This window comes from Fukomys damarensis, unplaced genomic scaffold (assembly GCF_012274545.1).
Source record: "Fukomys damarensis isolate Sample0158 unplaced genomic scaffold, DMR_v1.0_HiC HiC_scaffold_36, whole genome shotgun sequence".
Classification (NCBI taxonomy): Eukaryota; Metazoa; Chordata; class Mammalia; order Rodentia; family Bathyergidae; genus Fukomys; species Fukomys damarensis.
The window spans coordinates 29,462,301-29,487,425 of NW_022900948.1; the positions used below are offsets into that span (position 1 = coordinate 29,462,301).

The 25,125-nt window shown below is 36.7% G+C and overlaps 2 protein-coding genes across 2 annotated transcripts in view; one reads left to right on the forward strand and one right to left on the reverse strand.

Annotated features, from left to right (window-relative positions):
• The window catches only part of Fkbp15 (FKBP prolyl isomerase 15), a 56,941-nt gene that overhangs the window by 23,756 nt on the left and 8,060 nt on the right, over positions 1 to 25,125 (reverse strand). Inside the window, exons 2-12 of the mRNA XM_033758985.1 lie at positions 24,369 to 24,484; positions 22,018 to 22,099; positions 21,376 to 21,445; positions 16,048 to 16,122; positions 15,654 to 15,752; positions 13,445 to 13,594; positions 12,373 to 12,441; positions 10,922 to 11,068; positions 3,541 to 3,683; positions 3,019 to 3,076; positions 1,196 to 1,303 (exon numbers count right to left, since the gene is read on the reverse strand). Of these exons, the coding sequence (XP_033614876.1) occupies positions 1,196 to 1,303; positions 3,019 to 3,076; positions 3,541 to 3,683; positions 10,922 to 11,068; positions 12,373 to 12,441; positions 13,445 to 13,594; positions 15,654 to 15,752; positions 16,048 to 16,122; positions 21,376 to 21,445; positions 22,018 to 22,099; positions 24,369 to 24,484 (1,117 nt within the window). The remainder of the gene's footprint in view (positions 1 to 1,195; positions 1,304 to 3,018; positions 3,077 to 3,540; positions 3,684 to 10,921; positions 11,069 to 12,372; positions 12,442 to 13,444; positions 13,595 to 15,653; positions 15,753 to 16,047; positions 16,123 to 21,375; positions 21,446 to 22,017; positions 22,100 to 24,368; positions 24,485 to 25,125) is intronic.
• On the forward strand, positions 4,960 to 6,823 carry LOC104872966 (probable RNA-binding protein 46). Its single transcript, XM_010639376.2, has one exon. The coding sequence runs from the start codon at positions 5,119 to 5,121 to the stop codon at positions 6,574 to 6,576; it is 1,458 nt and encodes a 485-aa protein (XP_010637678.1). The 5' UTR covers positions 4,960 to 5,118; the 3' UTR covers positions 6,577 to 6,823.

Consider the following 25,125-nt stretch of genomic DNA (forward strand, 5'->3'; position numbering starts at 1 on the left):
AATAATAATATTTTTATTTATGTCATATTATTCAACAAGTAGTACTTCAAATTTTTAATAAAATACTGTATTATTCAAATTTTGTTTTCAGAATCCAGACAACCAATAATAAAAAGCTTCAGAAATCTTTTTTTGTTTGTTTGTTTTGTTGTTTGATACTGGGGATCAAACTCGGGTCCTTGTGCTTGTGAGGCAGGCAGGAGAACCACTGAGCTATATCCCTGGCCCCTCAGAAATCTTATCTTCCTTTAAAACGTTACATTTACTCAGATCTTTTCCAAAAAGAAAGCAAAATTATAAAAAATAAAGGCTAGTTCAGAAAAAAAATCTTTTCTTCATTTTATATCAAAGTGAAAGAATCTTAAAATCAATCTCATGTATTTTGATACACTTGAGAAAGCATGGTTTTATTCAGCAAGGAGCTATTCAATGGGAAAAGAATTAAAATTAAGTTACTTCATATCATACACCAAATTAAAAAAGGATTAAAACTTTAGATCTTAATATAATTATTTCTTAAAAATACATGTGATATTTCTAATATCTGAAAGTGGGAAGGCTTTCTTAGCACAATGTCAAAAGCAAAAAGAGGAGAAATTGATAGGTTTAATTTCAATGAAATTCTTTTTTTTGTTTGTTTTGTTTTTTTTTTTGGTATGGGGATTGAACTTGGGTCCTTGCACTTGCAAGGTAGGCCACCGAACCGCTGAGCTAAATCCCCGGCCCCCAATGAAATTCTTAAACTTCTAATTAAAAACAAAAATACCACACACAAAGTCAAAAAGATATAACAGTTTGATCTTTAAATAATAGGAAATATCAGTGGGAAGACCAATATTTCCCAAAAGGATCTAACCATTCAATCAACAGATGTGAAGTGGCTACCTGCTACAATTCGGGCATCCTGCTCCCTAAACACTGATTTTTATGCACAATAGATTTTAGTGAATGAAGGCTAAATTAACTACTTTAAACTGCCCAGTTCTTTTGGTAGACACATGGGATTATTTCTGTTTTTCAAGGGAAGACCTAATCACAATAAAACCTATGAATGAATACTAATCTCTATAATTTTGCGTTGAAACCCTCTAAATAATGATTCTAAGTTAGAGTTAGAAAAGCAATCATTTCAATGAAAGAAATAGAAGATGGCAACATTTGTACTACTTATTCTAATACAGCGAGGGGGACATACTTCAATTTCGGAGTCGTTGGAATCCAGCTGTGGTGGAAGGATGGGCAGCATGGGCTGGCCCATTTTAGCCATCCGAGAGATTAATTTGGCTTTGACTGTATCAGGACTCTATAAAGAAAAGAAAGTCACAAAACTCATTTTGATTAAGGTTCAAAACCATCAAGGCAGCTCTCTCTCTCTTCGACTTTCACATCAAATCATCTTTAAGTTCCTTACCATATCCCTTTGAAACCATTTCCTCTAGAAAAGGAGAATTAAGATGTCTTGCACAGAAGCATGCAATTAATTATGGCAGTAAAAATAATTCCCTACTTGTTTGATACAGATAGCAGCTTTACATACATTATCTCTTCAATCAAGTCTCCCCACTGGGCATAATTATTCTCACTTTTCAGGTGAAAAACTAAGGCAGAGATGTAAGAGAAAGAGACATTTTAGGTGATAGGGTCCTCTCAAAAGCCTGAAGCAATTCAGTAGGTAGATATTCAGAAGAGAGTTATGGAGAGAAGGATACAGGAGCTCTTTGTTCTAAATTGGGTCTCACTGAACTCCGACTTGACATGGACCTTACACTACGTTCTATGCTAGAAGCTTCTATATCAACTGGTTCAAGCACAGTCTTCACCAGATATCCTGGGTACAGAAAGAATGATCATTTGCTCCATCTTTACTTTTTGGCGATCGATATAAAACACTGCTTGTTTACAAATTAAAATATAATTTGTCAACAGATGTATCTGGCACTCTACTCATGAATTTTTCTTAACTGATGGAGGTACATAATAAAAAAAATGTTGGATACATCAAGAGATGAGAGAGGACTAATTATATAAACCATATCCACACAATGAAATATGATGAGCTACAGATTAAAAAATGATTAAGAAACCACTATACATTAAGATGAAAAGGTATATGTATTTATATTGCTATATATAAAAAGCAAGGTGCATAATATATATAGCATTTTTTTTGTAAGAGGAAGGAGGAAAGACTAAAAGCATACACTCCTCTATACTTCCACCTGCAAAAAGATACACTGAAAGACTATATTAAGAAACTAATGCAGGGGATTTACCTCAGTGTTTCCGCCACCTGCCTCACAAGCGCAAGGTCCTGGGTTCGATCCCCCATACCCCCTCAAAAAAAAGAAACTACTGAAAGTAGTTACCTAATGAATATGAGTAGAACATGGTGGGTGGGAAGAGGAATAAGAATGAGAGGTTGCAATGTATTTCTTATTATGGTATAATGATAACTGTACTATATAAATGTAATACCTATTTAAAATAAAAAACACTTAAAGAGAGCAAAATTATATAAAAAAAAGAAAGGTTAGGTTAAAAAGAGGTTAGCCTAGTAGAAGATACTGATGCTCAGAAATGGGTGGCAAGAGCAACTGCCATTAGAGAGAAGAATGGAACCCATATTGAACAACTTTTTGGACTGTCCGAAGATCTGAGATTATGATTATTTTAAAACTTTCTTCTGATTCTTTAACTGAGCTAACTGGGTTTAAATCACTTTCTAAAGACACATTTTACATAGGCTCTGAGCTGAGAGCTTTACAAATATCTCTAATTCTCACAAGAACATTAAGAGGGGGTTTTGAAAATTATTTCCATTCTAACAATGAAGAAGTTAAAGATATAAGAAGTTAGATAATTTCTCAAGATCTGACTGTGCGAAAGCATGGCTAACATACACTTACAGGAAATAAAGGAACCATTGGTTTCTACCTAAATCAAGAATTTGCAATATTTTTTCCCCTCATCTGAAACCTCAGCACGCTGCAGGTGAGGAAGCCAGATTCTTATACTCACTGAGTTTATTGTAAGCTGTTCACTCAGGGAGTTAGATTTGGTATGAAGAGCCAGTTCCCTGAAAGTAAATAAGAGATATCTTGAGATTAAAAACAAAATCCACAACCACAAACCCAGATTATGCTGAACAAATTTTTTTTCAATATTCAACAACTTAGGTCTATAAAACAGAATTTTAACTCTTCCTTAAAAGTATGCATAATCTTTGAATGTTTGTGATGAATAACGTTTTATTCAAATACTTTTATTTTATTTTTATATATATATATACCCATGAAAAAATATACATTTATACCCTTTGCTCAATTTTTTCCCAGAATTTTGTAAGGACTCTTATGTGAGTTAGTGCTTTTACAGATTAAGAATATCAATCCTTTGTCAGAAATACTTTCCCCATTTCCCTGATCCCACTATTTTCCAGTTATTTAAATTTTTGTATTTTTTAACTGTAGTCCTTCTGAACCCCTCCACAAATCACTTTTATAAACAATGAAAGAGCTTGATACAAAGCCAGTAACTCACCCTGATCTGAAAGGCATTGATGTGGGTGGTGACACAACAGGCTCCGCAGAGTGGCTGTCTACACCAGGTGTGGGAGAAGGGGCCGCAGAGTCCCGCGAACTAACACTATGCCCGTCAGAGCCAGAATCTCTGGCAAACTTCACCTAGAGAAAGAGCCAAGACAGGTGAAATAGGCTACAGATATCCTCTCCCATCCTTACACTTCTCATTTTACTTATTGCTTATCATACAAACTACAGCTTATTAATTATAAGCAAATCAGAAAAGTTAAAAAGGAATGATTACTTGCAAGTCAGCTACCATTTATGTGTGCATACATGTATTTTTTTTTTTTTACAAATATGGGCCATGCTGTTTTGTAACCTGCTTTGCTCATTCACTGACATACTAACATATTTCTGCCCTAAATATTAATTTTCAACATTATTTTTACTATTGAAGAGTATGTCTGCCTTTAAGGGTCATGTGCATTGCTGCTATGATCCTAAAAAAAAATCTCCAAAGGATGTTTAAAACAAAAGTCATAAATGGGGCTGTGGATTTAGCTCAGTGTTGCTGCTGTATGCCTTGCAAGGGCAAGGACCCAAATTTGATCCCCAGTACCAAAATAAATAAATACATAAGTCATAAACATCTATGCTATTACCAAATATAGTTCACCAACTCTCCACTGTTAAACAGTTTATATCATAAATAATGCTTCTATGAATAGCTTTTTATCTACGTCTTTACATATAATCATCAATATTTTCAAAGCATAAATTTCCGGAAGTACACTTGTAATGAGGCTGAGACTGGGAGATCACACATTCAATATCAGGTTGAACAATTTAGGGAGACCTTGTCTCAAAAAATAGCCAGGCATGGTGGCCCATGCCTGTAATCTCAGCACTAGGGAGACTGAGGTAAGAAGATCACTGTGAGTTGAAGGCCAGTTGCATTGCAAAGTGAGACCTCTTATCAGAAAACCAAAATAAGTAAACTTAAAAAATAAAAAATTCCTGTGTGTGGTGGCACATGCAGGAGGCTGAGACAGGTGGATCTCCTCCAGTTCAAGGCCAGCCTGGACTATACAAGGAGTTTAAGGGCAACCTAAATTACACAGCAAGACTTTGTCTCAAAAAAAAGAAAAGAAAAGAAGGGGTGGAGGTGTAGCTCAATGAAAGAGCAACCTGGGGCTTAGTCCACAGGATTGGAAAAAAAAAAAGTATGACAAGTATGATGATTAAACTTAACTGTCAAGTTGATTGGGTTGGGAGCTACCTAGATTAGTAAAGCACACAAGTGGGTTTGGCTGTGTGGGTGTGACCTTGAGGTCTATATTGTAGCTGGTCCCTGGCCTCTTTCTGTCTGGCCCTGTTCCCCTGCTGTGCTTCCCAGCAGCTACCTCCAACAAAACAGCTCTGCTCTACTCCGCCCTCTGGAAGCCCAGCAGGGGCAGGAGGAGCAGCTCGAGGCCCCGCTACCAGCGGGACGCCCCTCCCCCACCTACTGGCCCAGAACGATGGCGGCGGTTTGTGGTCGTTAGTCTCAGGGATTTAAGATCAACTTTTTAAGACCCTAAGGGGAATTGCAACGATGAATGAAGAAAATATGGATGGAACAAGTGAATGCAGTAAAGTTCGAACTGGTACTCAGAATGAAGCAGCACTGCTTGCTTTGATGGAAAAGACTGGTTACACCATGGTTCAAGAAAACGGACAAAGGAAATTCGGTGGTCCTCCTCCAGGGTGGGAAGGGCCACCTCCACCTAGAGGCTGTGAAGTTTTTGTAGGAAAAATACCTCGTGATATTTATGAAGATGAGTTAGTTCCTGTATTTGAAAGAGCTGGGAAAATATATGAATTTCGACTTATGATGGAGTTTAGTGGTGAAAACAGAGGTTATGCTTTTGTGATGTACACTACAAAAGAAGAAGCCCAGTTGGCCATCAGAATTCTTAATAATTATGAGATTCGACAGGGGAAGTTTATTGGTGTGTGTGTAAGCCTGGATAATTGCAGATTATTTATTGGAGCCATTCCCAAGGAAAAGAAGAAACAAGAAATCTTGGATGAAATGAAGAAGGTTACAGAAGGAGTTGTAGATGTCATTGTTTATCCAAGTGCAACTGATAAGACCAAAAATCGTGGTTTTGCTTTTGTTGAGTATGAATCTCATAGAGCCGCTGCTATGGCTAGGAGAAAATTAGTCCCAGGGACGGTTCAGCTGTGGGGTCACACCATTCAGGTCAATTGGGCTGATTCAGAGGAAGAGGTTGATGAGGAAACCATGCAAAGAGTTAAAGTTCTCTATGTAAGAAATTTAATGATCTCAACTACAGAGGAAACAATTAAAGCAGAATTCAACAGATTCAAACCAGGTGCAGTTGAACGAGTAAAAAAACTGAGAGATTATGCTTTTGTTCACTTTCTCAACCGAGAAGATGCAGTGGCTGCTATGTCAGCTATGAGTGGAAAATGCATTGATGGAGCAAGTATTGAGGTAACACTTGCAAAACCAGTAAATAAAGAGAACACTTGGCGACAGCATCTCAGTGGTCAGAGGAGCCACAGTGCTGAAAACCTGACTGTGTATGCTAACAAAGAAGACAGCCACCCCAAAACGTTAGGCAAGCCACCAACTCTTCCAGCTTGTCTCCACGGTCAGCATAGCCCAAGTGCCCTTGAAATTGAAAGATGCACTTATCCTATTTTTCCTGGAACAAAGCTTACTCCGATTAGTATATATTCTTTAAAATCCAATCATTTTAATTCTGCGGTAATATACTTGGACTATTACTGCAACAAAAATAACTGGGCACCACCAGAATATTATTTATACTCAACAACCAGTCCAGATGGGAAAGTACTCCTGGTATACAAAATAGTTATTCCTGCAATTGCAAATGGATCCCAGAGTTACTTCATGCCAGACAAACTCTGTACTACACTAGAAGATGCAAAGGAACTGGCAGCCCAGTTTACATTGCTTCATTTGGACAGGGAACGCAATCTCTTCAGCCTGGACCTGTGTAGAAGAATTTGGAGACAATAAGCAGGTCCTTTCTGATGTTGCTTAAGTTTATTCTGCAGTTTATTCTAATTCTTGTCAGCTAAACAGGAAGCTTATGTGTGTTACAGGCCTTGTTTCCGGTACCAGGACAATATTACAGAGAAAATAAATGATCAAATTTTTCTTTCATTCCTAGAAACACACTCATTTTTATAAGTAACCATTTTATAGTCACTGTCATACCTTTGACTTATGTTACACTGAAGAACATAGTTGAGTTTTTAAAAAATACAGGATTTACCAATTTATGTAATTATTATAATTAACAAAGTAGGAAAGCATTGGTACATATGATGAATATAAAATGTGAAACTAATATTTCAAATATAATTTTTAATAATTTGGTTTAATTTTTGAATATTTTTCTATGCTACAAGTTAATAGTGATTTCTTAAACTTTATTTTATAAAGATTCATTTTACTGTTTTGTGGTACCTGTAGGACTCTTAATATTAAATTGGTATGTGAAGTCATATAAATGTTTATTAGCATTGAAATAATGAAATAGTTAATAATAAGCTAGTTTATGCCAAATGTTTCTGCTGGTTTGATGTCTAATATAGTTTTTTCAAAAGTAACTGAATTGTTATTTTTTTTTTCCTTCATAAACTGCTTCTTAGTGTTAGAACAAAATTTAAAAGAATCTTTGCAGAGCAAGAGAAATTTTCTTTTTCTATATTAAAAAAAAAAAAATTGGGCTGGAGATTTAGCTCAGTGGCTCTACGGCCTGCCTTGCAAGTGCAAGGACCCGAGTTCGATCCCCGGTACCAAAAAAAAAAAAAATCCAAGAATTGCATTCTAGTCAGACCTCTGAAGCACTGCACCACGGAAGGAAAACATTACTGATAAAAGTAAGAGGATCAATAGTTAATAAAACTGAGGATTGGGATTGCGGTGAACATGAAATCAATCTTTACCACTGATATAGTATCATCAAGATTTTGAATGTTAGACTGTTATATTAAAATATGATTACAGTTTAATGCTTTGTCTCTTTGAATTAAATTTGTGTCCAGAAAGATGTACAATGTAATTGTCCTTGTATTTATTTACAGACTATAGTTTCAGTTGCAGCTTAATAAATACTCTTTGCCCTTTGGTGCTACCATCTCTTCTAGGATTCTCAATATGCTTCAATATACTTCAAGGCCTTAGTCTTATCCAAGCTATCCCTTGTCACCAACAATATCACTTGCAGCCAGGTTGGACAATGACTATGTATCTCCAATCAGGCCTCATTCTTGTGAATAAAATCTGTAAACACTAGTATGGGACCAGGGATGTAGCTCAGCAGTGCAGTGCCTGCCTGACAAGTGCAAGGCCCTGAGTTCGATTCCCAGTACCACAAAAGAAAACAAAAACAAAAACAACAGTATGAAAACTACTTTGTGTAAAGCATGTAAATTAAAATACTGTTTTAGAATCAGATTTGCACATTTGGTTTTACAAATAATATATCTCAGGGCTGAGGATTTAGATCAGTGGTGCCACTGCCTGCCTCGCAAGTGCAAAGTCCTGGGTTCGATTCCCTGGTCCCTGCCTCCAAAACAACAACAACAACAACAACAACAACAAAAATATATAGGGCTGGGGATTTAGCTCAGTGGTTCCACTGCCTGCCTTGCAAGAGCAGGGACCTGAGTTCGAACCCTGGTACAAAAAAAATTTTTTAAAATCATATATATAAAACATCAGCTAATCAGCTATAGTTCAAAATAACAAAATGATAGAATTTACAAAAATCCAACATTTGAAAAGTTATTCATTGGTTCAGCAAACTGCTATTCTTTTTAAACTTGCAATTTTCTTGTAATTCCTGAGCGGGCAGTAACAGATCCTAGTAGTTTGTTATTTTTTGTGTAACTACTTTAAAAAGTATTTGCGAATATTAGGCCATTGAAAACAACAGTATATAATACTTGATAACCAAGGATCACTATCTGTATTGGAGACTGAAATAATTATATATTAGGCAGAAAGACATAATAACACAAAAAGATTAAGGTGCAGATTTTATGCAATACTAAAACACAATCTACCATTGTAGTCCCTGAAAATAGCTATAAATATGTTTAATATTTGCTGCAGAAATAAATTGTTTGCTGTTAATATATATACTTAAGATTTTTATAGTTGCGCTTCATTTGTGTTCTTCATATTACTGTATTTGAATAAGAAGTATTATGATTTCTAATGTTGAAATCATGTGTTGTTTAATTTTTGTACTTGAATTTGAACTGACATTAAATATGCAATGGTTCTAAAAAAAGAAGAAACTGTGAGCCAAACAAACCTCTTTTTTTAGGTTGTGTCAGGTAAAGCAGACCAATACAAAAGGTGTGCTGATTTTTAAGACTTTTTAACATATGCCTTAAGTTTCCCACCAAAAGGTCGGGGCAGTGGCACACACCTGTAACATCAGGTTGGTAAGGCAGGAGGGTTGCAATTTCAAGGCCAGCCTGGACCAGCCTGGACTATCAGGTGAGACTCTGTCTCAAGAAATAAAAACAACAAGAAATTCCCACCAGAAAGAATGAGCTGGTTTATATAGCTCAAATACTGCAGAAATCTTCCTTAACACTCTTGCTACACTAGATATGGTCACTATCAGCCTTATCAGTTTAATATGACTAATTCTTGGTTATTGGTAAAATAGAAGATTTTTTTTCTTATGTTTACAAAATGCTAGTCTTAATAGATTCATACTGGTTTGTTATCATCAGCTATTACTTCCTCAAATTCAAGGAAAAACCGATAGTAATTATAAAAACTTTTTTTTTTTAAAAAGAATTTGCTAGGTACAGAAGTACACACCTGCAAATCTGAGGTCAGCTTAGACAACTTAGCAAGATCCTGTCTCAAAATAAAGGCCTGGGTTCAACCCTCAGTACTGAAAAGAAAAGAGAGCATATCCTTCCTCTGTTGTAGCAGAAATAACAGCCACATGAAGAAGTTGGCCATATTTGTTATTTGTATTGTATTTTATAGTTTACAGTCACAAATACTATCACATTTGAACCAAATAATCACAGTGTAAAGCAAACAGTCATTCTGGGAGAAAAGGGCATTAGTTACAATCTGTTGTTATTTTTAATAGAAATGATGACATGTTTAGGTGGTATAAAAAGGTGAGATGTGAAAAGGTTTCTGAACTGTATTTCCACTCTCTAGAGAAAAAGTGTCAATCATTTCTTTTAAAGCTTCCAGAGCCAGGAATGGTGGCACATGCCTGTAATCCCAGCACTCGGGAGGCTGAGGCAGGAGGATTACTGTGAGTTCCAGGCCAGGCTGGGCTACATAGTGAGTTCAAGACCAGCCTGAACTACATAGTGAGACCTTGTCTCAAAAAAATAAAAATAAAAACAAAAGCTTCCAGAAATTTTCTATATAGTGCCTGTATGACTGTATGTGTACATATATGTGTGTATACACACACATACACACACACGAGACCATGTTAACCATATTATTCTGCAACCTGGCTCTTTCACTTAACAACAGATTATGTAATTTTTTGGTGTGTGTATGTGTGCAGTACTAGGGATTGAACCAGGGCCTTGGGGCTGCTGGATGCTCTACCACTGAGCTGTATTCCCAGCCCTTTTTATGTTTTTATTTTGAAACAAGGTCTGACTAAGTTCCACAGGCTGGTCTCACATTTTTGAGCCTCCTGCTTTAGCCTCTGGAATAGCTGGAATTACAGGCATTCACCACCACGCATAGCCTAGTTTATGTATATCCTTCAAAGGCCATATAAAGGTCCATTCTGAAAAAAAAATATGTATATATCTTAACCAACACTTAGGTTGTTTCCAGTTTTTACTATTACAAACAGTGTAACAGAAAACACACATACACAGATATATATATCTTCACATAATCATATAAATGCATCAATAGAACTGATTGATTTTTTGTTATGCAGGGACTTGAACCCAGGGCCAAACACATACTAAGCAAGTACTCTACCTCTGAGCTACAACTCCATTAGGATAAATTTGTATCAATAGAATCACTAAGTCAAAAGATGCACATACCTATTTTATACACAAACTAAAAAGAAGCTTAGTGTGGAAAAATACTTTGTCCCAAGTTATAACCTCCACACTCTGAAGAGAGACCAGGAGGGACATAAACCTTGGTCTTTAGATTCCTAAGTTGTGGATCTTTCCAACTACACCATTTCCACTTTAACAAAACAGCACAAACAAAAAATGTGTGGTTTCAGCATCTGGTTTTCAAGTATATTCATTTAGTTATTCATTTTAGTTTACTAGCAAGGAGATACCTGGAGGACTCATCAAGCACACATAGCAGTTTCACTCACCCGCTTAATCTCCACCTCGAACACCAAGACAGAGTCTGCTGATTGAGTCCAGCCTATTACCCCTTCGGAGCCAGCCGCACAGGTAGCAGGGACAATGAGCAACCGCTTTCCTCCTTTTTTCATGCCCAGCATTCCATCCTCCCAGGCCTTTAGAATCAGAGATGGAGAAAACCTCTTTAGACAAGAAACACATCATAGGACAAGTGGAACACTGAGTTTCACTTATCTACTTTCAGGTTTGGACAGTTCTTCCACAGGTCGAGTTTAACTATTACCCAAATTGGTTATAAGAATAAGCAGGCATAGTAGCACACGACTGTAATCCCAGCACTCAGGAGGCAGGAAGATTGCTGTGAGTTCCAGGCCAGCCTGAACTGATCAGAAAGACCTTGTCTCAAAAAAACAACAAACAAGAGTAAGCCAGGCATAGTGGTCCATGCCTGTAATCTCAGCACTCGAGAGGCTGAAACAGGAGGATCCCCATAAGTTCTAGGCCAGCCTGGGCTATATAGTGAATTTAGGACTAGCCTAAAACTACATAGGGAGACCCTAAACAATAAATAAATAAAAATCTAGAACCTATCTTTACAATCTACTGGTAAAATGCTGGTATTTCTTGGGTTGGGTAAAATATACTTATCTCAGGTGATGAGAGAAAATAAGAGGAATTAAATAGCAGTAAGACAGAAATAAAGGCTATCATTTATTAAGCATTTCTTCCATATTCTGTGGTTAACTGTTTTATATGCATTATCTTGTTAAATCCCTCCAATAATCTCAATAGGTTGACAGAATTATTTCTATTTTATAAATAAGAAAATTGAGTTTTGTGGACATTAAGTAACTAGCAAAAGATCACAAAGTTGGTAAGTCATTAAGCCAAGATTCAACACAGGACCTGTCTAGCTTCAAGAACCATGCCTTAACTGCTATATCTACAAGGAAAAAAATCTCCAGAGTTCCAGGAAAAGCAGTCATAAAACAATGGAGAAAAGCTTTTTGTTACACAGATAAATGAATACAATATAATGTATCAATGATGTCCTGACATGATAAAATTTTACATACATAAAATGCTCTTTTATGAAATACTGGCACAGTTAATATAAACAAAATTCACAACATGAACCTAAGTGACACACAATTCCAAAGGGAACAGTTTTATCCCTTTTCTTGTTAAGTTATAGGAAGGATGTAATAATTTCCTCAAGAATCACAGGATAAAAAGAGAGAGTAGGGATTACAGAAAACAAATGTATCTATTTTCAATATAGTGTCATAGGCTTAAAAATCTCCCAAATGTTGATAATGTAACATATTTTTGCTCTCTTTCTTTTCAACAAAGCATTTCTGGACTCTCAGAAGGTATATTTCCCCCCAAAAGAAAATATAGCCAAGTTAGAAATGCCACACAATTTAAACTAAATTCTAAAAGACAGATATGTCTTTACCTTGATGACTTTTCCTGATCCTAATTTCAGGCGAAGCAATTTATCTTTGACAGCAGTGGAGTCAAAAACCTGCAATTTGATGAAAGTACATGAGGTCTGACAATTTCAAAAATATTAATAATCACTATAATGTTCAACTAACTACATATCAGCTCAGTACTGCTACAATAGGGAATATCAGATATAATGCGAAAAGTAGATCTTGAAAAACCTGAAAAGGTGGGACCATATCTGACTAAAGGGTGTTATTACAGCAAACATCTCTGAGACTTTTCCAGATGTAAGAAAAAAATATATTTTTACTACCTTGAACTTAAATATTTTCATCCACAAAGAATTTTCAAATAAATTATCTTATTTGATGGCCACACCAGTCCTACCAAGTAAGCAATAGCCTCCATTCACAAATGGAAAAAAAAAAATAATCGAGGTCAAATTCAGACAAAATTGAAACTTATAGCTATATATTTTAATTAATAATCTAAAATCTTTCTGTCATATCACATTGTTTTTGAGGGCTTCGGGATATTAAAACTCAACAAGCTCCACATTACTTACAGCATCTTCTATAAGAAGAACTACGAAAAGTCTCTAACAACTAAGATCTAATGCCTTAAGAATATATTCAAGTTTGAAACTGGCATAGAAGAAGACACAACAATTGGCAAAAATAGTCTTTGGGGAATTGGTTTCCACTTACACTAAGTACAAAAGAGCAAGTGGCACTGAGCAGACTTAAACATCACAATTTCACAAATACACCCTAAAAGCAGCTGTAATGACTGAAGCAGGGCTCCTAAAAGAGTTCTATCTGCCAAAAATAGCAATGCCTTCTTCCGTGGGAGTAGTCTCTGTATTCTTATACTAACTACAAAACCTTGTAGAGTACATTTTCTTTTTGTTTGTTTTTTGTTTTTTGAGACAGGGTCTCACTATGTAGTTGAGACTGACCTGGAACTCACTATGTAGCTCAGGCTGGTCTTGAACTCACAGCAATCCTCCTGCCTCAGCCTCCCAAGTGCTGGGATTACAGGCGTGAGCCACCATACCCGACTAGAGTACATTTTCTTACCTGGCCCAGAACATGATTTTGAAAGAGCCAACCAGTATAGGCCACTTCCAAAGAGTCTCCTGCTTCTACAGCAGAGCCCTCTGCCACAATGAGGTCCTGAGAGAGCACTGCTTCCAAGGTGGAGGTGCTGTTGCACTTAGCAATGCACACCTGCAAGACAAAAATCAAAACAGCATTAATTTGATTTATGCTCAAAAAGTACTCATTCCTTAGCCAGGCATGGTGGCACATAACTGTAATCCCAGCACTTGGGAGGCTGAGGCAGGAGGATCACTATGAGTTCCAGGCCTGCCTGGGCTATGAGATCAGTTCAAGGCTGGCCTGTGAGACTCTATCTCAAAAAAACAAACGAAAAAAAGAAGTACTCATTCCTTTATTGCTAATGCTCTTTTCCAAACAGCCACACTCTCTAATAAACATTAAGTATTTAAAAGTTAATCAATCCAAAGTGAGAATGAGAGTGCCTAAGAGTATGGCTTTGGAGTCAGAATATATGGGTCAGTTCTCCACTCCAACCCTGGCCAAATAACTTAATCTCCATGTACCTGAGATCCTCATTTGTAAAAAAAAAGAAAAAAAATTTCATGTTTTACCAGGTGGTTATGAAAATTAAATGAGCAGATACAAGTACAATACTTGGCAGTACATTTGGGCATAAATAATAAGCACTCAATAAATATTTGCTATGATTAGTATACTGATTTAATGTTTCAGTATTTTGGAGCCTGTAAGAGTTTCCAAAAAATTTCAAAAGGCACCGCCACAGACAGTACCTAGATGCTCACATCACAACCACCACCTACAGACCTGATCACACTCTCCTAGCACAAATTTTAGCAAAGGAGTCAGACTCATCTTTGTGAAAAATTATTACATACAATAATGTTTTAATTATGCAATAAAAACTTTCTACTCATTTTCTTTTTAAAAGCTTCATTATTACAGTCAAATATTAACTAAAACAAGAGAATATTATTATTTTTATCAGGTGAGTAAAACAAAAAGGAAAAAAGATCATTTGAAATGCTAGCAAAGGTACAGTGAGGGAACTGATATGAATGTGAAATAATATAATCCTGAAAAGCACTGTGTCAGAGTGTTTTCCAATATTAAAAATATCTCAACCTTTGACTTACTCAATTGCCTCTGGAAATAAAGTGTAAGGAAATATGTGAAGGGATAAAAAGGATAGACTAATTTTTAAGATACTCACTTCAGTATCATTTATTGCACAGACTGAAAACAATATAAAAATAAAGGAATGGTTAAATAAATTAAGGAGCAACTCTTGTGGACTAAATGTCTGTGTCCCTTGCAAAATTCACATGCTGAAATTCTAACCTTCAATATGTTGGTGTTAGGAGGTGCGCCTTTTAGGAGATAATTAAACCATGACCTTACTTCTTGATTTCAATGATATGAAATTTGGAGGGATACATATATTCAAAGCATAGTTAACACCTGCAGTCTTCAAAAATGTTTCAAAACTATTTTTCATGAGATGAAAAAAGATAAAAGAAGCAAGATATAGAACTCTTAAAGGAATACATCTACTTATATATATAATGCATTGAAGAAAAGCAATGCTAATAATAGTTACTTTGGATATGAGTGATTTTTTTAAAGTGTTTTTCTAGATTTCCTACAATGAATATGTGATAACATAAAAAATTATTTTAAAACATTATTTTAAAGAGTTTTGCCAGGTGTGGTGGTACATGTCTGTAATCTCAGCTACTCAGGAGGGCGAGGCAGGAAGATTCCAAGTTGGAGGCCAGCCTGGGCAACTTAAGCAAAATCCTGTCTCTAAAATAAAAAAGGGGGCTTGGGTATAGCTCACTGGTGAAGCACTTGATTAGTATGCATGAAGCCTGGAGTTTAAAACTCAGTACCACACACACACACACACGCACGCACGCACGCACGCACGCACACACAAAGAGTTTTAATTCCATCAGATAATCTGGATAGCAAAACATATTTTAATCAAGTAAACTTACATTCAATTTCTTTTCCTCTTAAAAAGTCTCATTATAAAACCATTTCAGTATTTCTATTTTCCAGAAATACAACAGACTGAAGTGGCAAATTCAGTGGGTTTTCATGCTTTTCACTAATAATATATAGCAGTTATGTGTTTGCCACGTATTTTCCTAAAATTAAGGAAATTTGCACTGGGTTTGCACAGGAAAGAGTATGATAATTTCACCTGTTTATTGAATTCCACAGCAGCCTTCTCTGACTCAAACATGATGGACCAGTTTTGCCTCTGGTCATCATAAAAGGTGCTGTAGTTATTGGGCCGAACCTGAAAAATAAAAATGTTGGCATAATTCAAGCACAAGCAGTATATTGACTAAATCTGACTGTCTACACTCAGAGAAGAGCTGGACTCAAGCAGAGCCAAAGAGGAGAATCAGCAGCCTTTCTTCTCTCCCACCTACAACCCCATAGTCTGCATTCCCAGGAAATAGCCAAGAGAACTTTCTGAAATGCTGTTAGATGTTCACACTGATGCCCAGGACTGAGGCAGTAGTATGGTCAGTCCCATCTCTCCTGCAAACCTCCCAAAGGGCTCAGAATCCAACATGGGGAACTCTTACCGTTAGCTCAAAGTTCAGATGGATCCTAGCAACAGTAACTGGCTGTTGCTGACTGATATAAAGAAGAATCCTATACTGTATTCAATCATAGATGGGCAGAAAAAAGAGAACAGAGTTAAAAAGCAGTACAAAATCAGCAGTAAGATATGGGGTTGTGTTTCATACAGCCATGAAATTCAAAACTGTTCATTCTTTAAAGTTTAGGTTTTAAATTCTATCTTTCCACTGTCCATTTCTCCTTGCTGATTTTTGCCTTATTCTTTAATAAGCATAATTATCAATGTCTTTAATTTGTCAATATTTTCATTCCTATAGAGATTACTAATAGTGACTTAAAAGGAAATCATATCAAAATCAAGGAAACTCATTTAGTAAATGCACAAATCTTAAATGTACAACTCATTTTTATACACATATATACATATATATATATATATATATACATATATATACATATATATACATATATGCTTACATGGTCACTCAGCCTGGAAAGCTCCCTGTGCCCCTCCTTTCAATAATTCCAATCCTGGGCTAGGGATTTAGCCCAGTGGTTCTGCTGCCTGTCTCACAAGCACAAGGACCTGAGTTTGAGCCCCAGTACCAAAATAATAATAATAATAATAATAATAATAATAATAATAATAATAATAATTCCAACCCTAAAGTAACCACTAGTATGACTTCAATCACCAATTAGTTACTCTCAAATTTATATAAATGGAATTTTAGTATATATCCTTTTTTGTCTTGCTTCTCTCACTTACAGTGTTGATAACATGAAGCTTTATTTCACGTACCGGGACACTGTTCTCTTTTATTGTCATGTAGTATTGTATTACATGAATATATCACAATCCACTAAGCATGCTCCTACTTATAGATACTCAAGTTGTTTCTAGGCAGAAGCTTTTATGAATGGTGCTTCTGTAACATTCTTTGTGTCTTCTGGAGGATATAAACATTCACTCCCTTCAACCCATGGAACTCAGTGCTTCTTGTAATACAAATCTACTGGTAATGAATTCTCTCAGCTTTTGTCTGTCTAACAATTAATTTAGTCTTTATTTTTGGAAGGTGTTTATTTCAGTATAGAATGCTAGATGGGGTCTGTGGGGTGTAGTTCAGGGGTAGAGCATGTGCTTAGCACGGGCCAGACCCTGGGTTCAAGCCTCAGCACCAAAAAAAAAGGAAGAAGAAAAAGAATTCAATGCATATTAAACCTCAGTAAAATACCACTGTTTATCTACTAGAATGGCTAGAATAACAAAATAACAAAAATATTGTCAAGGATGTGGAGCAACCCTCATATATTACTTGTGGGAATATTAAATGCTATGGCCACTATTGAAAAGTTAAACACAGAAACACCATATGACTGAGCAATTCTCCTGCTCATACACAACTCCTTTTATTATGTTTTGCTTTATTGTACCTTGCAGATATTGCACTTTTTTACAAGTTGAAGGTCTGTGGCAACCCTGCATCAAAAAAGTCTACTGGCACCATTTTCTCCAGAAGCATGTGCTCAATTTATGTTTGTGAAACATTTTGGTAATTCTTAAAACATTTTAGCCGGGTGTGGTGGCTCACGCCTGTAATCCCAGCACTCAGGTTGGAGGCTGAGGCAGGAGGATCACTGTGAGTTTGAAACCAGCCTAGGCTACATAGTGAGTTCCAGGTCAGTCTCAATTACATAGTGAGACCCTGTCTCAAACCCCCCCTCAAATTTTTAAAAACTTTATTATTATTGTTGTTTTATCTATTATGATGATTACTATCAGTGACTTTTTTTATTTTAAGATAGGGCCTAAGTCGCTGAATTTTCCAGGCTGGGCTGAAACTTGCAGTCTTCCTGCCTCAGTCTCCTAGAGTGCTGAGATTACAACCGTTTGTCACCCCCACCATCAGTGATCTTTGATGTTATCAGTGTAACTGTTTTGGGGCACTATAAACTGTGCCCATGAGATTGTCAGCTTAACTGGTAAATGCTGTGTGTACTGTAACTGCTCCACAACCAGCAGTTCCCCATCTCTGCTTTTCCACCACTCTGTTCCAAGACACAACAGAATTGAAATATGGCCAATGAATAACCTACTTGAAGTGTTCAAGTGAAGGAAGAGCTCCACATCTTATTTTAAACCAAAAGCTAGCAAAAACTTACCGAAGAAGGACTAAAACCAAGAGAGGCCAAAAGCTAGGCCTCTGGCCAATGAGCTCAGCTGTGAATACAAAGCAAAAGTTCTTGAAGAAACTGAAATTGCTACTCTACTGAACGCATGAATGAAAGCAAAGCAAAACAGCTTCACTGCTGTTGTGAAGAAAGCTTCAGAGGTCTGGTTAGACCAAAATAACGATAGTACTCCCTGTAGCCAAAGTCCAGTCAGGTGCAAAGTCCTAACCCTCCCTCTTCAATTCTGTGAGGTTCTGAGAGATGAAGAGGCTCCAGAAGAAAAGTCTAAAGCCAGTGCTAGTTGGTTCATTAAGTTTAAGAAAAGAAGCCAACTCCTAATATGAGCATGCACAGTGAAGCAGCAACTGCTGATGTAGAAGCTGCAGCTCATCAAGAATATGAGGTCATTGATGGAGGTGGTTACACCAAACAACACATTTTCAAAGTAGAAAAAATAGCCTTGTTCTGTATTGGAAGAAGATGCCATCTAGGACTTTCACAGCTAGAAAGAAAAAGTCAAGGCCTGATTTCAAAGCTTCAAAGGAGCCGGGTGTGGTGGCACACACCCAGAATTTCAGCATTCTGAGGGGATGTGGCAGGAGATTGCAAATTTGAGCCCAGCCTGGACAACTTTGCAACTCAGTGAGACTCTGGTTTAAAAAAAAAAAAAAAAAAAAAAAAAGAAGGCCCTGGGTTCAGTCCCCAGTACTGCAAAAAAACCCAAAACCAAACAAACAAAAAAGTTTCAAAGGACAGGCTGACTTTCAAGTTAGGGGGTAATGCAGCTGGTGACTTTAAATTTAAACCAATGCTCATTTCCTGTTCTGAAAAACCTAGAACCCTTTAAGAATTATATAAAATCTACTCAACCTCTGTACTACAAATAGAACAACAATAAAGCCTGGAGGACAGTATATCTGTTTACAGCATGGTTACTGAATATTCTTAAACCCACTGCTGAGACCTATTACTCAGAAAAAAATATTCTTTTCAAAATATTATTGCTCACTTATGATGCACTCAAAAGCTATGATGGAGATGTACAAAAAAGATTAATGTTGTTGGTGTTATGTTGGAGCTACGGATGTAGTTAGTGCTAGAGCATTTGCCTAATATAAACCAGGCCCTGGGTTTGATCTCCACCACAGGAAAAATAATGTTCTTTTCAGGCCTGTTAGCAAAACATTCATTCTGCAGCAGATGGACCAAGTAATCATTTTGACATTCAGGCCCATTATTCAAGAAATACATCTAAAGCTATTGCTGCCAAGCACAGTAATTCCTCTGATAGATGCGGACACACTAAACTGAAAATCTTCCAGAAAGGAGTCACCATGCTAGATGTCATTCATGATTTGTAAGGGGTCAAAATATCAACACAAACAGGAGTTTGGAAGAAGCTGACTCCAATCTCATGTATGGCTTGGAGGGTTTCAAGGCTTCGGTGGAAGAAATACCTGCAAATGTGGTGCAAACAGCACCTAATTCTAGAAAACTAGAATTAAAGTGGAGCCTGACAATGGGACTGAGCTGCCTTAACCTCATAATAAACCATCAATGGATGAGAAGTTGCTCTTTATAGATGAGCAAAACAAGAGGCTTCTTGAGATGGAATCTACTTCTAATGAAGATGTTGTAAACACTCGAAATGACAACAAAGGATTTAAACTAGTGCATAAATTAAGTTGATAAAGCAGCAGCAGGGTTTGAGAGGACTGATTCCAATTTGAAAAAAGTACTGGGGATCGAACTCAGGACCTGGTGCTTGCAAGGCAGGCGGTGGCACCACTGAGGTAACTCCCCGCCCTCATAAATTTACTATTACCAGTCAGTATACCTACCCTAGAGTTATCCAGATTCTCAAGCATGACCTTCCCAGATTTTGACCAAGAGAAGATCTGTAACTCCTCAGTTCTGGAACTTCTCTTATCAGAGATTTGGAGCTGAGTCCTTTAGCTCTACCATGTCTCCCCCATGAAGTTCAAATTCTAGCAAATGTATTGAGAGCAAGACTTCTTGTTGCATTTCCTATGCACCATAAGACTGCAGAAGTTTCCCTCTGCATTTCTGGCATAGCCCCTGGACATCCACACCATCCTAGAGCTCAGCAAATAAGGCATGGAGGGAAAAATTAGTCTTGGGATCAGAGTTCCTCTAGTTCTGCCAATTTTTCCTTTCTCCAGTAGTCTGCTTGGGTATACCTGCTGTCTAAAATCAGCAAAAGACTCAAGGCAAAAAAACAGAGTCATATCATTTGCTCTTCCTTCTATCAAGGTAGAATGAAATGTTAGTTCAATTCTACATCTCTCCAGTAAATTTTAAAGAATAACTTTTGTTATTCTTCTGCTTTATAATCACTGCATCACTATATAATCACTACATCCCATGTAATGGCAAAATATGATAAAGTCCCAATACTAAATTTTAAAAATCCAAATAGTAATTCCTAATGAATTAATAAATCTAGGTAATTATCATCCATGACTGCTAATGCAGCAAAATGAGAGACAAGCAGACATCATTTGTCTCCTGATGGAAGAATGAAAGATTTAAAGGACATAGCAACCAACTGCATTGTATGACCTTATTAGATCCTGATTCAAACAGATTATTTAAAAAATGGGGTGGGGGCAGGGAATCTGAACACTAAACTTCTGGAGAATGATTTGAAGCTAGATACAACCACAAGGAAATCAGTCTTGGGTCCTTAGCCACATCTACTCTTTGACCCTTACCAATAATATGCTACAGTCAACTGTCCAATCTTATTTTCAAATTTATAAAGGATAAACATTGGTCATTAACATAAGCAAAAAACATAATGCTGTAAGCAGTACAGAATAAATGTTATTACCTATCCAACAAAAGGATACCTTTGATAAATGGTTTACTCTGAAACTCTTATAATTCTTAAACTAGGACCATATCCCCAAAGAGATGTTGTAAAGATTTAGAGTGGTGAGATTTTTTTTAAGATGCCTAAGAGTAAGCAAACTGTAATAATTTATTATATCCTAATATTACAATTCATGTGTAATACCAACAATCATTCTAATCCTCTGACACATGAAACACTGGGAAAGCCCAGGTTAAAATCCAGCTCACCGGCATTATTTGGGACATCTTAATAGGCATGAAATATGAGGCATTCTCACCTCTCTGGTTATGTGGTTCCCCAGGACTGCAGCACCAAATTTTCCCTGCTTTACATATTGACCATTTGTGCTATTGAAGCAAGAAAAACAAGAAGCATTAATATTCCTCTAAATTATATAGAACAGCTTTCTTTCGTGACATACAGAAATGAGAGATCTACTCATTCAGCCTCCAGAAAGGGAAAGAGGCAAGCAGTTTATAACTTAAAGCTCTTATACAACTTCTTTACTCTTTAAATATCTATCATGTTATCCCAATAGAATGGCTTTCCTTGAGAATTTAAGAAGTCAATTATTGAGGTTAAAAGTGCTTGAAGGGGGCTGGGGATTTAGCTCAGTGGTTCTGCTGCCTGCCTTGCAAGCGCAAGGACCGGAATTCCATCCCTGGTACCAAAAAAATAAATTAAAAAAGTGCTTGAAGAAAGTAGACAAGACAATGCCTCTGCAAGTTTTATGTGAAGAGATCTCCAACTAAAATGTTGAGAGTATTACTGATACATGTGGATAACATGAACCAAATCCACACAAGGAATGTAAACATTATGTTTGCAATAAATATTAGCTTTTTGAGAAAAGAGGAGCTTAACCGTACTCCCCTCCCCTCCACCAAACTTTAGAGAGCTTTTCTTCTGAGCTACTTACTATCGATAAGCATGAACTGCTGTTGCAACCAACACAATGGAAGTGCCTGGAGTGGTTGGTGCTGGTTTTGGAGCCTGATTTTCTGAAAATAAGAAGAAAACAAAGCTGTCACTCATTTCTTGCTTGAAATTGAGTTTAACCACTAGACTAGCTTCAAATTCTTTACACCGCATACTTAGTGTTACCATGTTTTCATGACCATTATCCTCATGTGATCCACAAAACAGTCTTATGACCTCATCTTGGGGTGAGGAAACAGGCTCTAAGAACCCAAGTGCCTCACACATGATAGCAGCAAAGCCTAGGAACTATATAACTCGTGACTCTGAACATCCACCACAAGTCTCTGGGCTGGACAAGACAGACTGTCTAAAAAGCAAGGTCATATTCCATGTATTTTCTTTTCTCCTTCCAATATTTGATAGCTATGACATATAAAAATAAACTTTATTTCTCTTCATCTTTCTTCTGGGGCAGGACATTTAGGATGATATTTAAATGACATTACTGAACTTCACAGGTGCTACAGAATAACACTACTGTTTTAAAACAGTATATTAAGAGTAAATTGCAGACTGCAATATAGCTCAATGGTAGAGCAAGTAAGTGCTCAACATGTAGAAGGCCTTGGGTTCAATCCCCAGGACCAGAAGAATACCTGCTTATTTACATTCACTGGGTGAATATGCTGTTAAGAGTAGTGAGATAAAAATCAAGAACTTATTTTCAAAAGCACTCCTATTTTTGTATTGATTTTATGTATCACAGGATAAGTACCTAGTAGAAAACTTAGAAAATATACAAAAGCATAAAGGAAATAAAAAGTGACCTATAATCTCACCAATAAAAAAATGAACAATGTTAATAATTTGATGTGTTTATTCCTAGTACTTTATACACATAAACTCTGCAGCTTTATTTTTTTAAAAGAAAATTAACCATGCACCATACCTTCCTTTCCTCAATACATTACATATTTTCTCTACTTTTCAAAACAAAAGCAAATTAGTCCTTAAAAATGCTTTTCACTAACTACATAAAATACTATAAGTGTACCAGATTTACTCAACTTCCCATTATTTGAAACTTCTTTAGGTTGTTTCCAGTCTTTCTCCATTATCCAGAATGCTACAGTGAACATACTGTACTTAAAACACGCCTTTTTGTATGTACTTCTGATTACTTTGTGGGAATAAATTCCTAAAAATGGAATTATACAGTGAAGGAGTATAAGAAAATTAGGGTTTTATTACATTCTCCCAATATATTCTTCAGAAATGCAATAGCAAAACTAGGTGCAGTGGCACACACTTGTAATCCCTACTACTCAGGAGGCAGAAGACAGGAAGGCTCCAAGTATGGGGCCAGCCTGGACAACACACACAGACTTTGTCTCGGGGAACAACAACAACAAAAAGCCACACCAGTCTACACTCCCACCTCACACCAGTGTAAGAGGGTACCCATTCTGTTACCAGTGTAAAGGGCCAGTAGAGAAAGGGGAACAACATCTCTTTGGTACCTTTATTTGCATTTATTGATGACAGAGAAGCAGAAATTGTAACATTTTTATAGATCTTTAAAACATGAACTGTCAAAATATGAGAAAATGAAAAAATGGAAATAAAGTGTCTGTAAATGGGGAGAGGAGGAGGGAATGAAGGGAGGGCAGGGACAAGGGGAAAAAATGAGAACCAAGACTTGTCATGTAAAGGTAAAAGATCCCAATAATGAATGTAACTGTACTGTATACCTAAAATGTACCAATAAACTCAATTAAAAAGAAAACCATGAATTGTCTATTTGTGTTGTTTGCTTATTTTCCTAGTGTTCATGCTTTCCTTATTATTTTGTAAAAACCTACAATATAGTTTTTAATTCAGCCAGCACTTGCTGTGTGTAATAATACAAAATATCTGTTAACCTAATAAGCAGTCTATAACAAAAAAAATTAAAAAGTAGCTAAGGCCAGAGTTAGAATACCTGAACAAATCTGGAACACTGAGAAAAATTACTAGCATCTCCGAAGGCCAGACAAGCATCCTTTTTCAAGTTAGGTCGGCTTCTGCCAATATACTCAGGCCAGTATCACCCTATCTGATCTCTTAAGTAGGGAAGGCTGTTGGTGGGTCTGCCAGAGGGGTAGAGGCCTATACCTGTATAAGCCTTTCATTTGGCTCAGCATTCTTCCCTCTCCTGTATCTGTAACCAAAGCTCAGAGAGCCATCTACCACTAGTGGTGAGTTTAGCCAGACTAAAGAAGGGTACATGACCTGGCATGTCACTTTTAGAAGGCTGCTTACCATTCTAAGTAACCTGTGAAAGCGCAATCCTAATCCCTCTCAACTTACCTGTTGCTGTTGTTCCCTGGCCTTTCTTAGGCTGTTTTGGGGCTGTGTACTGAAAGAATTCATTTCCATGGCCAGCAGATGCCTCATCCAGTCCAAAAAGAGAGGCCAATCTGGCACTGTTAGTAAAAAATGAAAATAAAATTCATTTGACATATCCCAAACCTGAAATCCTTACAAAAGCTGCCCACCTTCAACCTCAAACAAATGTATATCCCACCATTTAATATTAGAAGTATTGGCTAATAGTTTCTGAAATCAACATTGTTTTTGTGATCTATAATCATTTAGCTGATCCTGCCCATCTACAGGACCACGGTTTCTTTTCCTGGACCCGTTTTTGCATCTGTAAAGTGAAATGATTAGTTCAGATCCTCCCTACAGTTTACTCAAACTATAAATTCTTGTTCTTAGCAAATCAGTTTCCTGTCACCCCTATTGATTACTCCCTCTCCTGTTTCTTCTTAATTTATCAGATTGCAATGCAACTGTGCTACAAACTTACCCATCAAAAATGATCCCTTCAGGGCCGGGGATTTGGCTCAGTGGTTCTGCCGCCTGCCTCGTTAGCACAAGAATCTGAGTTTGATCCCCAGTACCAAAAAAAAAAAAAAAAAAAAACCCATATCATTTTATCTATCATGCAAGATCTTCTTTTATCATCCTTTTAAGGAACTGTGTGCCTCCAGAGTATACTAAAACTGGAGTGGGGATATAGCACAGTAGGAGAGTACATGTGTAGAATGTACAAGGCTCTGGG

What these genes read in the sequence shown, in the direction of transcription:
- LOC104872966 (XM_010639376.2), top strand. Translation starts at nt 5,119, where the DNA reads ATGAATGAAGAAAATATGGATGGAACAAGTGAATGCAGTAAAGTTCGA.